General features: G+C 46.6%; 1 protein-coding gene across 1 annotated transcript in view; it reads left to right on the top strand.

The window, feature by feature from the left end:
- spegb (striated muscle enriched protein kinase b) overlaps positions 1 to 17611 on the top strand; it is a 69613-nt gene that overhangs the window by 47604 nt on the left and 4398 nt on the right. Inside the window, exons 24-38 of the mRNA XM_055230568.1 lie at positions 1015 to 1072; positions 1257 to 1334; positions 3137 to 3309; positions 3502 to 3528; positions 4743 to 4895; positions 5498 to 5540; positions 5621 to 5689; positions 7056 to 9537; positions 9739 to 9888; positions 12091 to 12207; positions 12787 to 12954; positions 13045 to 13167; positions 13976 to 14140; positions 15234 to 15707; positions 16447 to 16798. Coding sequence (XP_055086543.1) covers positions 1015 to 1072; positions 1257 to 1334; positions 3137 to 3309; positions 3502 to 3528; positions 4743 to 4895; positions 5498 to 5540; positions 5621 to 5689; positions 7056 to 9537; positions 9739 to 9888; positions 12091 to 12207; positions 12787 to 12954; positions 13045 to 13167; positions 13976 to 14140; positions 15234 to 15707; positions 16447 to 16798 — 4632 coding nt within the window. The remainder of the gene's footprint in view (positions 1 to 1014; positions 1073 to 1256; positions 1335 to 3136; positions 3310 to 3501; positions 3529 to 4742; positions 4896 to 5497; positions 5541 to 5620; positions 5690 to 7055; positions 9538 to 9738; positions 9889 to 12090; positions 12208 to 12786; positions 12955 to 13044; positions 13168 to 13975; positions 14141 to 15233; positions 15708 to 16446; positions 16799 to 17611) is intronic.

Genomic DNA, 17611 nt, shown 5'->3' with positions numbered 1-17611 from the left:
GACCTGTTTTAGTCCTGGTTTAGACCTGGTTTAGTCCTGTTTTAGTCCTGTTTTAGTCCTGTTTTAGACCTGGTTTAGACCTGGTTTAGACCTGGTTTAGACCTGTTTTAGTCCTGGTTTAGACCTGTTTTAGTCCTGTTTTAGCCCTGGTTTAGACCTGGTTTAGACCTGGTTTAGACCTGGTTTAGACCTGTTTTAGACCTGGTTTAGACCTGGTTTAGTCCTGGTTTAGTCCTGGTTTAGTCCTGGTTTAGACCTGGTTTAGACCTGGTTTAGACCTGGTTTAGTCCTGGTTTAGTCCTGTTTTAGACCTGGTTTAGACCTGTTTTAGTCCTGGTTTAGACCTGTTTTAGTCCTGTTTTAGTCCTAGTTTAGACCTGGTTTAGTCCTGGGTTTAGTCCTGTTTTAGACCTGGTTTAGACCTGTTTTAGTCCTGTTTTAGACCTGGTTTAGACCTGGTTTAGTCCTGGGTTTAGTCCTGTTTTAGACCTGGTTTAGACCTGTTTTAGTCCTGTTTTAGTCCTGTTTTAGACCTGGTTTAGACCTGTTTTAGTCCTGTTTTAGTCCTGTTTTAGACCTGGTTTAGACCTGGTTTAGTCCTGGGTTTAGTCCTGTTTTAGACCTGGTTTAGACCTGGTTTAGTCCTGGGTTTAGACCTGGTTTAGACCTGTTTTAGTCCTGTTTTAGACCTGGTTTAGACCTGGTTTAGTCCTGGGTTTAGACCTGGTTTAGACCTGTTTTAGTCCTGGTTTAGACCTGGTTTAGACCTGGTTTAGTCCTGTTTTAGACCTGGTTTAGACCTGGTTTAGTCCTGGGTTTAGACCTGGTTTAGACCTGTTTTAGTCCTGGTTTAGACCTGGTTTAGACCTGGTTTAGACCTGTTTTAGTCCTGGTTTAGACCTGGTTTAGACCTGGTTTAGACCTGGTTTAGTCCTGTTTTAGACCTGGTTTAGACCTGGTTTAGTCCTGGGTTTATACAGTCTCATGTCCAAATGTGTCCTTAACTGTATGAAGATGTCATGAGGAGATGTTGGACAGGTTCATCAGGAGGTCGTCTCTCATGGAGTCAGATGTGAGTCCATCCACTTTGACATGTTTCTGGGGACATGTGGGTGGGGACATGTGGGTGGGGCTGTGGTGGGTGGGGCTGTGGTGGGTGGGGCTGTGGTGGGTGGGTGTCTTTACCTGACGCGTCTCCATATTTTCTCAGACATAGATCTTATTTGATGAGTTGTGTTCCTCTGGTGTCTCCTCAGGTTCGCTCTTGTATCAGACAAATCCTGGAGGGTCTGGACTATCTGCACCACCACAACATCATCCACCTGGACGTCAAGGTACAGCACAGACGAGACACGAGACACAAGAGACAGGAGACAGAAGAGACACATGAGACAGACGAGACACAAGAGACACAAAAGACACATGAGACAGAAGAGACACAAGAGACACACGAGAGACACGAGAAAGAAGAGACACAAGAGACACACGAGACACAAGAGACACATGAGACACAAGAGACACATGAGACACACGAGACAGAAGAGACAGAAGAGACACACGAGACACAAGAGACACATGAGACACACGAGACAGAAGAGACACACGAGACACAAGAGACACATGAGACACACGAGACACGAGACACTAGAGACTCAGAGGATGACTAACCTAATCTGTCCTCATTTGTCCCTCTCTTTTCTGCCCTTTGTTTTTCTATCCATCTCTTCCTTTCTCTCCTCTCCTTTGTCTTGTAACTCCTGTTTTCACACCCTTTTGTCCAATCTTCATCTCTTCATCTCCCCCCCTTCTCTCTCCTCTTTTTCTCTGTCACCCTGTCCTCCCCTCTTCCCTCTCTCTATATCTCCACCTTTACACCTCTCCATCTCACCTCTCTCTGTTTTCCCTCTCGTCTCTCCTTTTACCTCTTCATCTCTACTCTCCCTCCCTCTCCTCCTTCTATCACTTCTCACTCTTCATCTCTCTTCTTCCTTCCCCCTCTCCTCTTGTCCTCTCCTCCCTACCTCTCTTGTCTCCTCCCTCCATATTTCCTTTCCCCCTTTCTTTCTTTTCCTCCTCCTCCTTCTCTCCTCTGATCCCTCTCTCTTTGTTCTCCCCCATCTCCTCCTCTGCCTCCTGTTCCATCTCTTTCTTCTCCTCCTCCATTTCTCCTCTCCTCCCTCTCTTTTCCCCCCTCTCTTTCTTCTCCTCCTCCCTCTGTCCTCTCCTCCTTTCCTCTCTCTTTTTTCTCCCGCTCTCTCCTCTTCTCCCTCCTTTGTCCTTTCCTCCCTCTTTATCTTTGCCTCCTCCCTCCCTCCCTCTCTCCTCCTTCTCCTCCCTCCCTCTCTCTGTCCTTTCCTCTCTATCTTCTCCTCCTTCCTGTCCCTTTCTCCTTCCTCCCTCTCTCTTTCTATCTTTTCCTCCCTCCTCTTCTCCCTCCCCCTCCCTCTCCTCCCTCTTTCCTCTCCTCTACCTCCTTCTCCTCTCCTCCACCTCCCTCTCTCCCGCTCTCATCCCTTTCTCCTTCTCCCCCTCTCCTCCCTCTCTCCTTCTCCCCCTCTCCTCCCTCTCTCCTTCTCCCCCTCTCCTCCCTCTTTCCTCTCCTCCCTCTTCTCCTCCACCTCCCTCTCTCCTCTCCTCCACCTCCCTCTTCCTCTTTCCTCTCCTCCCTCTCTCCCGCTCTCATCCCTCTCCCCCTCTCCTCCTCCCCCTCTCCTCCTTCTCCTCTTCCCTCTCTCCTCCCTCTCCTCTCCTCCCTCTCTCCCGCTCTCATCCCTCTCTCCCTCCCTCCTCCTCCCCCTCTTCCCTCTCTCTCCTCCCTCTCCTCTCCCGCTCTCATCCCTCTCTCCCTCCTCCCCCTCTCATCCTCCTCTTCCCTCTCACCTCCCTCCCTCCTTCTCTTCCCTCTCTCCTCTCCTCCTCTTCCCTCTCTCCTCCTCCCCCTCTCCTCCTCCTCCCCCTCTCTCCTCCCTCCCTCCTTCTCTTCCCTCTCTCCTCTCCTCCCTCTGTCCTCTCCTCCCTCTCTCCTCCTCCCCCTCTCTCATCCCCCTCTCCTCCTCCTCCTCCTCCTCCCTCTCATCCCCCCCCCCCCCCCCACTCCTCCTCCCCCTCTCCTCCCTCCCTCCTTCTCTCCGTTCAGCCTGATAACATCCTGATGGCCGACGTTCACTCCGATCAGATCCGTCTGTGTGACTTTGGGAACGCTCTGGAGTTTTCCCAGGAGGAGATGCAGTTCTGTAAATTTGGGACTCCGGAGTTTGTCGCTCCTGAAATCGTCAACCAAACTCCAGTTTCCAAAGCCACGGACATTTGGTAAAAACAGGAAAATAATAGATTTTTTTTTGTTTTTTTTCCCCGTGTTATAACATTTTTCCCTCATCAAAACCGTGCATGTTTGAGTAATCTAGAGATCTCTCTTAGGTATTCGTCCTGTTTAAAGTTTATTATGTCACTTTTATTTTGAAGACTCGTTTGTTCTAATTTGTCGTGTTTTCTTTTTTCCAGGCCGATCGGAGTCATCTCTTATCTCTGGTGAGGAAAAGTGGAAATGTGAAATGTTTTTCCTGATCGTTTCCGTTCGTGACCAGGTCCATGATTTTTATTTGAAACTCGAGGAAACTGAGTCTGAGTTTGACACGGATTTAATCTTTGTTCAGTTTCCATCAGTAAAAGTGAGTCAGGAAAGTTTAGACCAAGTTTAGTCTTGGCGTAGTCCCAGTCCTGGTTTAGTCCTTTTTTAGTCCTGGTTTAGTCCTGGTTTAGACCTGGTTTAGTCCTGGTTCAGTCCTGGTTCAGTCTTGGTTTAGTCCTGGTTTAGAACTTTTTTAGAACTTGGTTTACTTCTGGTTTAGCTCTAGTTTAATCCTGGTTTGTTTCTAGTTTAGATTTTGTTTAGTCCCAGTTTATGTTTGGTTTAGACCTGGTTTAGAACTTGCTTAGAACTTGTTTAGTCCTGGTTTAGTCCTTGTTTAGAACTTTTTTAGAACTTGGTTGCTCCTAGTTTACTTCTGGTTTGGTCCTGGTTTAGAACTTGTTTTGTCCTTGTTTACAATTTATTTAGTCCTGGTTTACTTCTAGTTTAATCCATGTTCAGTCCTGGTTTAGACCTGGTTTAGTCCTGGTTCAGTCCTGGTTTAGTCCTAGTTTAGTCCTGGTTCAGTCCTGGTTCAGTCCTGGTTTAGACCTAGTTTAGTCCTGGTTCAGTCCTGGTTTAGTCCTAGTTTAGTCCTGGTTCAGTCCTGGTTTAGACCTGGTTTAGTCCTGGTTCAGTCCTAGTTCAGTCCTGGTTCAGTCCTGGTTTAGTCCTGGTTCAGTCCTGGTTCAGTCCTGGTTCAGTCCTGGTTCAGTCCTGGTTCAGTCCTGGTTTAGTCCTGGTTCAGTCCTGGTTTAGTCCTGGTTCAGTCCTGGTTCAGTCCTGGTTCAGTCCTGGTTCAGTCCTGGTTCAGTCCTGGTTTAGTCCTGGTCTAGTCCTGGTTCAGTTCTTGTGATTTACCTGTTTCAGTTTCAAATTAAAGTCTTTGTTTTAATCGTCCAGTCGCGTTTTTAGACTTTACTTCATTTTGATCAATAAAAACGACCAAAACTACAACAGGAGGAACAAAGGGGCGTGTCCCGAACCAACAGGTTTATGGTTTGATTCTCAGACTGTTGTTGTGCTCTTTAGCCTGACGGGCGTGTCTCAGATGTTTATGTTTTTCGTTAGTTGTCGGTTTGATTCCCTTCTGCTCTGTTGTTGTGCTCTTTAGCCTGACGGGCGTGTCTCCGTTCGCGGGGGAGGACGACCGCAGTTCGCTTTTAAACATCAGAAACTATAACGTGGCGTTCGAGGAGGGAATGTTCTCAGACCTGAGCCGAGAAGCCAAAGGATTCATCATCAAACTGCTCGTCCCCGACACACTGTGAGTTTTAACGCGTCCGTGGCTAATTTTACTAAAACGTACTTACGATAAATATAATATAAGATTTTGTTGAAAAAAAATTGAAAATCACAATAGGAAAATATCTAATTGTTACCCAGCAACCATGTAAATTGGGCCAAAAAATCCTCTATTGATACTTCCGCATGTGTTCTGCATGTATGTCTATGGCGGAATGTTCAGCAGTTACATGGCGTCACAATGCACACATTAGCAAACGCTGCGAAATATGTTTTAGACTGTCTGAAAAATGTTAAAAAGTAAACAAAATGGATTTAAATTGCGCATCTTCAGGTCAACAACAAAAAAAAACAACAACTTTTGGCTAACGCTAACTAGCTTGTGGCTGTAATGTTATTTGAAAAGGCCTCGTTTAACAGCACAAATCAGCTCATCTGTGGTAGTTCCCGCTAAATCAGCTCTTTGTGGTCAGATTGTGTCAAAGTTAAAGTCTAATTTTGAGTGACGGAGCTTCAGACAGAACAGTGCCTCTAGTTAGCGACACATCAGCGGGGAATGTCGATCAGCTGCAAAGTATCAAGAGGAAATTCCATAATTGTTTCGTACCGTTTTACTTTTTACAGGAGACCAAATACTCAGGACTGTCTCAGACACCCCTGGTTCAAGGTGAGATTTCTCTACGTCACATATTTTTATTTTATTTTAATATTATTCTGTTTATTTTCACGCTTGAATCTTTGTTCCAGGCTTTGAGTAAAGGAAAAGCGATCAGCACCGAAGCTCTGAAGAAGTTTGTGGCTCGAAGAAAATGGCAGGTGAGAAAAGTGTTTAAGAAATACAGTGGCCCCTCGTTTATCGCGGGGTTATGTTCTAAAAATAGGTCGTCAGCTTTATTTTTTACATTATTCTCTATGTTTTTGCTGTAAAACCCCTCACCACACACTTTATACACTTTTCTCACACAGGCGTTAACATTTTCTCACATTTCTCTCTCGTTTAAACTCTCTCAAAGTTCAAACCTTCATCTTTTTGTAGAACAGGACCGTGAACGTTCTTGATCTTGGGCTCCTGAAAACTTTACTTTTCTGAAAAACTTTTAAGACAGATTAATACGAAAATTTTGTGGAGCTAATCCCAAACAAATAATGATAAAGTTCAACATTTATGGATCAAAAGTTTGGAGATTTCTTTCAAAAACAGTCACATTTTTATACCGCGGTCCGTCGTTTATCGCGGGGGTTACGTTCGAAAAATAACCCACAATAGTCAAAATCTGTGAAGTATCAGCTTTATTTTTTACATGTTTTTTGTCTGTAAAACCCCTCACCACACACTTTATACACTTTTCTCACACAGGCGTTGACATTTTCTCACATTTCTCTCTCGTTTAAACACAAAGTTCAAACCTTCGTAGGCGTCTCTGTCGGTGCAGAACGTTTCATCGACATTGTGGGTTTTGTCGGGGAGAAAACAGCCAATCAGGACGCACGACACAATGGTCTATAGTCCAACAGCCAATCAGGACGCACGACACAACGCATGTTCAGACGATGTAAAAAAACACGGAAAACTGCGCTAAAAAAATCCGCGAAACAGCGAGACCACGAAAGCTGAAAGCTGCGATATAGCGACGGACAAATGTATCCCCAAATATTTCCCTGATTGTTTTCGTTCTCTATCAGTGCCAAGGTCCGTTCTCCCGCTGTTCTCCCATCCTCTCGACTGTGATCATCTGCTCCGGGTTTGGAAGTCAATTTTCCATACATTTTTCCCATAGACTTTAAAAAAAAAACTTCAATTATTAAAGGTTCAAAGGCTTTTCTCTTATACCCATGACACAGCCCAAACGGCACATTTAAAATGCAAGATTTGGTGAAATGCTTTAATAATTTATCACTTTATAAAGTTTCAGACACATTTCAAATAAAATTCAAACTTTCCATATGATTTTTTTTTTTTTTTGGATAGTCTATGGGAAATATTTATGGAAAATTAAGTTCTGCAACCAGTGTGAGCTCCATTCCATTTGCATTTTTTGATCAATATCCGTACGTTGCTCAAAATTCCCTTGAAAAACGTGTGAAAACTGTGAGACGTTTGAAGCTAGGAGGATGGGAGGGCATCTGACGCACACCGTAATCCTCGTTTATTTATAGTACATATGTTGTTTGTCTTTTTCAGCGTTCCTTAATCAGCTACAAATCCAAAATGGTGATGCGTTCTATCGCGGATTTACTGAGCGACGCCTCAAACCACATTTCCATCGCCGCTCCGAAACGCTCCGTGGAAGGATCGGCGTTACCCTCCTCTTCCTCCGATTCCGACGAAGACATCGACGAACTTCCCTTCATCCCCATGCCTCTTAACACCGAATTCTCCGGGTCCCGAATGTCGCTGAACGAAATCCAAACCAACGAGGAAAATCGCAAGGAAAACGGGAATAAGTTTGGTCTGATCGAGGAGGAGCCGATGGAAGTTGATGCAAAAGAAAGAGAGGAGGAGGCGGAGCTAATCCAGAGATCAGGAATGCCGAGGAAACCCCTGCAACGTGGGTCGAGCGTGGATTCGGAAAAGCTGGATACGGGGAGAAGGCGCGGCGAGTTGAGGCGCGGCGGGTCGGCCGATAGCGCTCTGCTGTTAAAAATCACACCGGAAGAGGGCAGCGGTGAGAGCGAATCAACACAAGAAGACGGGAGAAGGATGCTAAAAAAAGCGGTGTCCATGGAATTGCCGAGACGAAGCGCTAGCCCAAAAATGAGCCAAGAAGATTATGCGCTAAAGCTGGAATTGATGCGGCAAAGACTGTTACGAGGCGGGAATGTGGATAACAAGATGAGCGGGCTACGGGGACCTCTCCTGGAGACGTTGGGAATGGGAGACGAGAAAAGAACTTCGGAAAGATATCGCATGAACCGGTTAGCGCCTCCTCCGCTAACCCGAGCCGCGTCGACTGATTCGCCGAGAGATGAGACTCCGAAAGCTAAAGTTTTACGGAAAAGTGCTTCGTTCAGTCAGGGGGATGCAGAGCCGATCGCGATGCACAGAAGAATGGGAGCGCCCCTCGAAATCCCGCTAGCGACGATGGAGGAAAGACGGTTAAAGGAAGCGATTTCGATGTCGGCGTTGACAGATCAGACGAAGTTCGATTCGAGGCCGGTGACGCCAAGAGAGCCTTCGCCAAAACCGGCCACTCCGGAGTCCATGATGCAAGACAGCCCGACCAAAACGGAAAGCGAAGAGTCGTTTATGGAAAGAGAAACTAAACCGGATGAAATGATCGGAGAGAAAGCGGCGACGGACAGCAACTTTGACGAGCGTTCCAGTACGAGCGGGTTTTCGGAAAAGGATATGAGCATTTCCGAAGAACCGATGATGGAAATAGAAGCCACCAAGGATGAAAGAGCGGCGTCGCCTGGTTCTGACAAGAAAATGGAGATCGAAGAAGTTGAGGAGGATAAACCAATGCAAGAAGATTCGAGCGGAATTGTTGCAGAAAAAGCGAGTGAGAAGGAGAACGAGGAACTGAAAGCCAGACCTGCAGAAATGGTGATATCGACCAGCTCCGTTTTAGTAAGACCAACAGACGAATACCCCAACGCGCCAGAAGAGGACACTATTTCACACACGGAATCGTACGTAGTGCCACCTTCTCCGTCTAAAACAGTCCTTCCAGACGGTAGGACGTCTGCGTACGCTAGCATCATGCAAACTATAATGGTACCCGCCGTGCAACCGGTTAGCGACGCGACGTTAGGACCCTCTACGCCAGTTCAAATACCGCAGAATTTACAGATTTCAAACGAGCCACGAGTTCATTCGCAGCAAGGAAATACGTCAACAACGGAGCATCCCGCAGTTTTCGCGAGAGTAGCATCGCCGGAAACTATCATAAAAGAGCCAAGTCCGCCTAAAAGTTTGGCACAGTCTGCGTCGCAACAAAACTTTGCAAATAGAGGCGATTTTGAAGATATTACATCCGAGGAGCTGTTCGAAGCGAGGTTCAAAAAGCGTGAGTCATCGCTTACGAGGAGTTTTAAGTTTTTAACGAGATCGAAAAACGACGAAAAGATGCAAGTGGGTGACAAAGACGAAGCGGGAGAGGATATCTACAGGCCGAGTCCGATGGGCGCGCCGCTGGAGTTGGCCACGAGGAGGCTGGAGGAGAAATCGAAATCGGTGCAAGATCTGAGAGAAGCGCAAAAGGATCAGGGGTTCATGAAAAGATTGTCGCTGCGGTTAAAGCGGACGCCGTCGATGGAAAGAACGGAGCAAAATAAGGAAGACGACAGCTCAAAGAGACGGTTGTCGTGGGCGCTGGGGAGGAGAGGGTCTCAGGAGAAAAAAGAGGCGGAGAGCGAGGGAGGAGCGGAGAAGGAGGAGGCGAAGAAACCGAACGAATCCCCGGTTTTGACGATGAGGAGGAAGATCGAGTCGACGGTGGCGGAAATATCGACCAGGATCAGGAGTTATTCGGAGGAGAGGAGGGTGTCGGAGGACAAGGAGCAGAAGAGGACCCCGATTCTGTCCATGCTGCGGAGGGCCACCTCGGAGAACCGCGGGGTGAAAGGAGCGCCCCAAAACCAGCTCCAAAACCAGCTCCAAAACCAGCTCGCACAGCAGGCGGCCAACGGAGCCTCCAACGAGTCTCTGGATTCTACTAAAGGTAAAAGATATTGTATAAGATCACAATACTTAGATAAAAACGTCTTAATGTTATTTGTAAATACCGGTATTTTATAGAGTTAAAGATGTTCGAGGACAGATGTACGATTGTCTTGAAGTATTTTATATTTTTATCGTTTGTGATGCTGCATTTTGTCCTTCATTTCACGTGGACTAATTGCATTTACGTTGTGCGTTTCAGGAGTGGAGGCAGATCGCAGGTCTCGTTGGGATCGTTGGGGTTTGACCCGAGGACGCAGGGACAAAACTGTGTCTCAGCCCGACATCCCCTCGGCCATCAGTCGAGAGATCTCCGCTCTGAGGACGAGGCAGTACAGCAAACTCGCCTCCGGTACTTATACGTGCAAATATAATCCGGCTCAGGCGCAGCGAGGTTGTGCAGATGATAGTGGAATGTTTGGGATTTTGTAAAAGCTTAAAACGTTGAATCTAAAATGTGAAAGAGCTGCTACAGTAAAAGCAATAAAAGTAAAAGTCCACACATCTGGGCAGCACTTTAAAATACTTACAAGGTACTTACGGTGGTAGTTAGTAGATACTTGACTAGTAATTATGGCGGTAGTTACTGTGGTACTTGTGGTGGTACTATCTAGCGGTACCTTGGTATATGTACTGATACTAATCGTCGTAACGTCTGACACGAGGGACCAAAAAGACGGAACTCTGGGAAAGTGTTTACTGTGCAAAAATAACGGTTGATTAATCGGTGAGTCAGGAGCGAGGTGTTTGCCGTGGTCCAAGGACAGAGCGAAAGTACCAGAGTCAGAGACGGGAAGGACTGTACCGGTAAAGAAGAGCAGGGTCAGAGACGGGAGAGCTGAGCGGGTCCAGGGAGCGGGATCTGGTGAGGAGCAAAAGTATCCAGTTTAGGAAAGTTAAAAAGCGAAAAAAAAACACGAACTGAGCCAAGCAGGGAGTAACACAGATATACGGACGATCTGGCGGCGAGTGTCATGTCCTGGCTGCTCTTATCCTCCCCAGGTGCAGCTGATTGTAGATTAGCTCCAGGTGTGTGTGGGAGGAGCCAGGATCTCCGCCCCAGCTCCAGGCTCAGACACAGAAGGAAGGGGAGAAAGTACAAAAAGGGGCTGGACGGACAGGGATCGTGACACTAATACATACTGTATAACTAACAGCGGTACTTAGTGGTACTTACAGTGGTACAAGAAGTGATACTTGCACTAATTATTAATGGTACTAGTATTGGTACGTCATATTAAGTGAATAGTTAATTATAGTGTTAGTTACAGTGGTATATGTTGAGGCGTATACAGTATTAGTGGCGTTATTGCAGTTTGAAAAAAGATTACAGTAAATTCTGGACTATAGAGCGCACCTGAATATAAGCCGCACCGGCTAAATTTGAAAAGAAAATACTTTTTGTATACATATAAGCTGTACTTGAATATAAGCTGCATGTTACAAATATGTTGTAACACGAGATATTTACATAGAAAGACAGTACACGGAGATTTTTGAGTTTTAATAAACATTTGTTTTTTTCAAACTGCGCCTGAAAATTGGCACCAACCAACACGACATGAACAACAACACGATGAACGTACTACAGTTTAGAAAATAAAACAGCACCAACACGGGCCATCTGTGTTTATTTCCTCTGAAAGATTTGGTCGTCTTTTTACATCTACTAAATTCTTCCCGCTCCAATGTCGCACCATCGATTCGTTGACGCCAAACTTACGTGCGGTGGATCTATTTCCTTCTTTGACGCCAGATCCATTGCCTTTAACTTAAAAGACGCAGAAAATGACAGTTCAAAAATCAAAACTAGTGAATTCTTCAGCGCATCTTTCCCCACGTCCGTCTCACTTTTGCGTTTACTGCTAGAGAGCGCCCCCCGGTGGATGTTGGCCAGTAAAAATCTATAAATTAGCCGCACCGTTGTATAAGCCGCGGGGTTCAAAGAGCGGGGAAAAAGTAGCGGCTTATAGTCCAAAATGTGCGGTATATATTAAAGCATTTGGTGTCATTGGGCATATGAATCTTGTCAAGTATCTACTAACTGGTCCCGACTTTAAAGTGCTACCCACCTCTGCTAAATATTTAGTTTCTACTCGACATTGAACACAAGAAAATCAACTCGACAGTAGAAAAAAGAGTGAAACCACAGGGACAGTGCAGACTCACGTTTATCACGGACACACGTTGGATCAGACACAGCTGAACCTTTATCTCCTTAAATAACACGTGTCTGAGTCTGTGTGCTGAACAGATGAGTGGCTGAAGTGTCCGTTATCTCTCTGTATCGTTGGCTAACAGCATTTTTCAAATCAAAATGGTGTCCTCAGAAACTGCTATAAATTTTAACTTCTTTGACCGGTGCCTTCAGATTGAAAATGAGCTGCAGATTGAAGTCAAAATGTCAAAAATGAAGAAAGAAAAAACAAAACTAACTGTGTCCAGGCCCAGTTTTCAGTCTGACAATGATCAGCCTGGGTTTAAACTGTTAACCTCCTCATAAATGGGCACGGCTCATCCTCTAATCCACTGTTTTATTTCTGTTTGTGTCCAGATTTTCCTCCAGTTTTCCACATTAAACTCAGGGACCATGTTCTACTGGAGGGAGACCCAGTGACTCTGAGCTGCCTCCCAGCGGGAAGCCCCCACCCTCACATCAGCTGGGTCAAAGGTGAGCACCCTCACATCAGCCGGGTCAAAGGTGAGCACCCTCGCATCAGCCTCACATCAGCTGGGTCAAAGGTAAGCACCCTCACATCAGCTGTGTCAAAGGTAAGCACCCTCACATCAGCCTCACATCAGCTGGGTCAAAGGTAAGCACCCTCACATCAGCCTCACATCAGCTGGGTCAAAGTTGATCACCCTCACATCAGCTGGGTCAAAGGTAAGCACCCTCACATCAGCCTCACATCAGCTGGGTCAAAGTTGATCACCCTCACATCAGCTGGGTCAAAGGTAAGCACCCTAACATCAGCCTCACATCAGCTGGGTCAGATAAAAACACCTATTTACCGCCGCACACACTTCCTGGTCTGAATCTAGTGATCCCATTGGCCGCTGACACCACATGACCTGGACTTACAGACGTGTGGATTAGTTCAACATTTAGAGGCAAAAATACTGTTAAAAACTGCAAAAAAAAAATCAAACATTTAATTCTGAACACATTTATTACACCCCTTTAAGGTACGAAAAACAAAACATACTCATAAGAACATTTTGAGTAAAGTCGTTTTAAATCGTGTTTCAGATAAGAAGCCTCTGGAGATCGACGCTCGTATGAACATGATCGCGTGTCCCGACGGGAGACAGTTACTCATGATCATGCAGACGACGAAGAAGGACGCCGGAGTGTACGAGTGCGTGGCCACAAACCCGCTGGCTTCTACGTCCTCGTCCTGTACCATCTCTCTAGCACGTAAGAGACCTTAAAGGAGGTTCTGACCTTTCACCTGAGGCCCGTCCCATAAACTGAGAGTGAGACAAACCCGTGTACGTCTCTCCTCAGGTCTCCCGAATCGTCCCGGGACTCCAGAGATCCCTCAGAAATACAACCACACGGCTCTGGTTCTGTGGAGGCCCTCAGACACTATGGCCCCCTGCACATACTCTCTGGAGAGGCGGGCAGAAGGTAAGAGCCAATCAGAGGAGCTAAACCACACAGCCAGCCAATCAGAGAGCAGGGAGGAGGGGCGAGGGTGAAAATAAACCAATCACAGGACGGATTAAGGTTAGAACAGCCAATTTGAGAAGATACGCCACACGCCGCCAACCAATCAGAGATGTTTACTCACTGTGGTATCTGCAAAAAAAAAAAAAAGAAAAGAAAAAGTGGAATATGACGTTCTACATATGTCTTGAAAATGAAACGTCTTAGATCGGTGTGTTTCATATTTCTGGTGGTAAGTGTTCTTCTAAAGGGGAAAAGCAGAAGAAAAGAGAAAAAGGAAAGGAAGAAAAATAGAGGACAAACTAAAGGGAGAAAGGAAAAGAGGAAAAAGGATAAGAAAGGAAGGAAAAAAGGGAAGAAAGGAAAAGGAAAAAAATAAAGAGAGAATGGAGACTCAACCCTGAAACTGAATGTCAGAACTAGTTTGAACTTCATAACTAAATTCACTCATTCATTTTACCTGCTCAAGAATGAAACATTAGCTCATACATTAGACCCCGCCCCCTCAACCTGCCCCACAACCTGCCCCCTAAACCCGCCCCTAAACCCGCCCCAAGTGCTGATTATTGTTTTATTTCTGTTTCTTGTCCTTTGTACCTGGTTTATCATTTTCTTGTCTGTTTCTTCTCCTTCTTTGTTCTTTACATGTTTCTATCTCTTGTCACGTCCTGTTATGTTTTGTACTATACTGTTTTTGTTTTTTTTCATAAGTAAAATTTGAAAAAGAAAACACAAAAAAAACCTTCTAAAGCAGCGTCGCATGTTTCAGGAGAGAGTAACTGGCTGATCGTGGCGACCGGAGTGGCCGACTGTTACTACAACGTGACAGATCTTCCACCAGGGGGCGCCTTCCGCTTCAGAGTGGCCTGTGTGAACAAAGCGGGACAGGGCCCCTACAGCAACCTGTCCGAGGTGGTGCGGATGGAGCCGACAGGTCTGTCCTTTATAAAGACCCTATAAGAAGAGTCTAGATGTGTGTCCTTTTACGATAAAGACCCCACAGGACGAGGGACGTGTTTGAGCTTTAGAGTCTTGGTCTAAACTCTAATTTATAATATAGAAAAAAAATATTATGTTTAGAAAAGGTGGACAAGGTTTTATTTCTGGGTTTAATTATGTTTAATACAGATGAGGGCAGCTACAATTAATACTGTTAAAATGCAGATTTGTGTTGTTAAAGTTCTTAGGTCAAAATAATAAATAAAGAAATGATCAGGTTCAACTTTTGTGGATTTACCTTTTGAATATTTCATGACAAATTCAATGTTATCAATAGGACAATGTGGCTCTTTCCCCCCTCTGAGATTATGACATCGTCACATTTTACGACAGACATGGGCAAACGACGGCCCAGGGGCCACACACGGTCCTTTGGGTTTATTAATCCGGTCCGCCGAACGTCACCAAATTATGTTCAGTTTATCTTTCCCCTGTAATGCCAACGTTTCCCCAAAAGATGGCGCACTTCAGCTACATCAGCCTTGTTCAGGAGGGTTGTGCTGTTATTCTCTTATCAGCCCTTCTGCAAAAATGAGATTATCAAAGAAAAGAGAAGTGGATAGTGAGCCCCGAGTGTTTAATACGGAGTGGACGACTCAATATGTCCGATCAAATACCGAGAAACTGTCGTGGTTTTCAAAGAGAACAATATCAGCCGTCACTTTGTCCTGGTTTAGTCCTGGTTTAGCAAGAAGTCAACGCAGGAACGGGCGGCTAGGGCTCAGAGGTCGGCAGGCAATTTACAGATTTAATTAATGGCCTGGCCCCGCCCCTTTCTCACATTTTAGACCCCATTGTGGCCCGTGTGTCAAAAAGTTTGCTCACACTTGTTCTAGGATCCGTAAAACCACCAGTTTCATCGTACTATTGTCTCTCGGCTGACCCGGGTACACCTTGGGGTCTCACCGGAGGAGCTGGTGGAAGTGTCTGGGGTGGGGGAAGTCACGACCCGGCCCCGGATAAGAGGAAGAAAATGGATGGATTGATTAAGATTTCTGATTGAAAACTCGACTTTTTCTTTCGCTCAGAACCGGTGAAGTCCACTGCGACCATCGTGGTGAAAACAGCGCCCTCTGCTGCTCCTCCCGTGGTGGTGAAGTCCTCCATGACCATCCCCTCCATCAAACCCGCTCCACCTAAAACCAGCCCGGGCTCCACTCCTCCTCCGCCCGTGACCTCCCCCTCGCTCTCTCCCTCCTCTCCTCCTCCACCCGTCACCTCCCCCTCTCTCTCGCCCTCCTCTCCTCCTCCACCCGTGACCTCCCCCTCGCTCTCGCCCTCCTCTCCTCCTCCACCCGTCACCTCCCCCTCCTCTCCCGCTCCGTCCCTCTCCCCCCCTCCCCCTGTCTCCTCCCCCGCTCCCCCCTCTCCCTCCGAAACGCTCAAATCCACCCTTAGCATTAGCGTGTCCAAACCGAAGCTAGCTCCTCCCCCCGTGGTCCCGCCCAAACCGCACAGTCCGATCCGCACGCCGCCCTCGCCAACGCCACCAGCTGTCATCGGTGAGAACTGCACATTTATGAATACTAGACTTTTTATTTTAGCGCTTTGTGTTGGTTTAGGATTAGTTTAAATATGTCGTCGTCTTGTCATAATTTAGATAAGGACAAAAAGTGCAAAACAATTAACAAATAATTGAATAACTGTTCAGTTTTAGTGTTCCTCATGGTTAGTGCTGCATTTGACAACGTTCAGACCTGAGCTAGTCCTAGTTTAGACCTGGTTAAATCCTGGTTTAGTCCTGGTTAGTCCTAGTTTAGACCTGGTTCTGTCCAGTTTTGTTTGACTTTACAAATTCAGTTCAGTCCCGGTTTAGGCTTGGTTTACAATTGGTCTTAGTCTTGGTTTAGTTCTGGTTTAGACCTGGTTTACTGTTTGGTTCAGTCCTGGTTTAATCCTAGTTTAGTCCTAGATTAGTCCTGGTTTAGTCCTGATTTAGTCCTGGATTAGTTCTGGTTTAGTCCAGATTCACTCCTGGTTTAGTCCTGGTTTAGTCCTGGTTTAGTCCTGGTTTAGTCCTGGTTTAGTCCTGGTTTAGTCCAGATTCACTCCTGGTTTAGACCTGGTTTAGTCCTGGTTTAGTCCTGGTTTAGTCCTGGTTTAGTCCTCATTTAGTCCTGGTACTTTTCCTGAACACAATCTGTACTTTTTATAATTTGATAAATATTTTTTCTCATCTGTTCGACTGTAAACTGTTGTTCTTTTTCCCCGTTATACTTGTGTCTTTTTCTTTTTCTCCAGGTAAACCCATATCCTCTGTCCCCCTGTACGTCGCCGCCTCCTCTAGAAAGACTCCTCCAGCCCAGCCTCCCTCCTCCACCGCCCCCGCCCCGGTGCCCTCGTCCCAGCCGCAGAGCGCCTCCGCGCTCCCTCCCTCTGTGGCGCCTCCTCCCACTGTGGTGGTGTCTCCCCCGGTGGTGGTGGTGCAGAGCTTGACTCCGGTGGTCCAGGCCGGGGCGGAGGGCCGCGGGCCGCCCTCCGGAAGGATCACTCCGTCTGGGCGAAGGACACCTCTGCTGGGGAAGGCCGGAGAGGGGGCGCTCCGACAGGGAGTACCCCAAAAACCCTACACCTTTATGGACGAGAAGGCCCGGTGAGAGGAAGTACTGTCATTATTCAGATTTTTAAAGTGCGCCTTAAGTTTCACCTCCTTGACCTTTAACCTCCCTGACCTTTAACCTCCCTGACCTTTAACCTCCCTGACCTTTAACCTCCCTGACCTTTAACCTCCCTGACCTTTAACCTCCCTGACCTTGTGTTATAAGATGAATTCCGGTGGTTCAGACCAATCACAGAGCAGTATTGTAGTGTGGGCAGAGCCAAAGGTGAAGCACCGAAACAAACCAAAACAAATATTTAGACAATTTGGTTTGAGAAAAACGTGCAGAGGGAAGACATTTGTGCGTTTGTCCTTCTTCTTTTATTTCTCGGCTTGTTTCGCTTCGTCCAATCAGCTCAGAGTATTTGTCCTGATCATGAGACGAGCCAAACTCTGTGACGTTTATTAATCTGGTGTGAGCCTGGTTATAACCCGCCCTCTCTCATTCTCTCCCTCTCTGCCTCTCTCTGCCTCTCTTCACCTCTCCCTCTCTCCTTCTCTATTTCTCCACCTCTTTCCCTCTCTTCTTCTCTCCCTCTCTCCCTCTCCTCTTATCTCCTTCTCTACCTCTCCACCCCTCTCCTTCTCTCTCCCTCTCTCCTTCTATTCCTCTCTCCACCTTTCTTCCTTTCTCTCTCTATTCTTCTCTCCCTTTCTCTACCTCTCTCCAACTCTCCACCTCTCTCTCCCTCTCCTCCTCTCTCCTTCTCTCCACCTCTCTCTTCTTCTCGCCTTCTCTCCCTCTCCCCCCTCTCTCTCGCTCGCCTTCTCTACCTCTCTACCCCTCTCCCCCTTTCTCCCTCACTC

The sequence above is a fragment of the Periophthalmus magnuspinnatus genome, chromosome 21 (genome assembly GCF_009829125.3).
Source record: "Periophthalmus magnuspinnatus isolate fPerMag1 chromosome 21, fPerMag1.2.pri, whole genome shotgun sequence".
Taxonomy (NCBI): Eukaryota; Metazoa; Chordata; class Actinopteri; order Gobiiformes; family Gobiidae; genus Periophthalmus; species Periophthalmus magnuspinnatus.
This window is presented reverse-complemented; position numbering and strand designations above follow the sequence as displayed.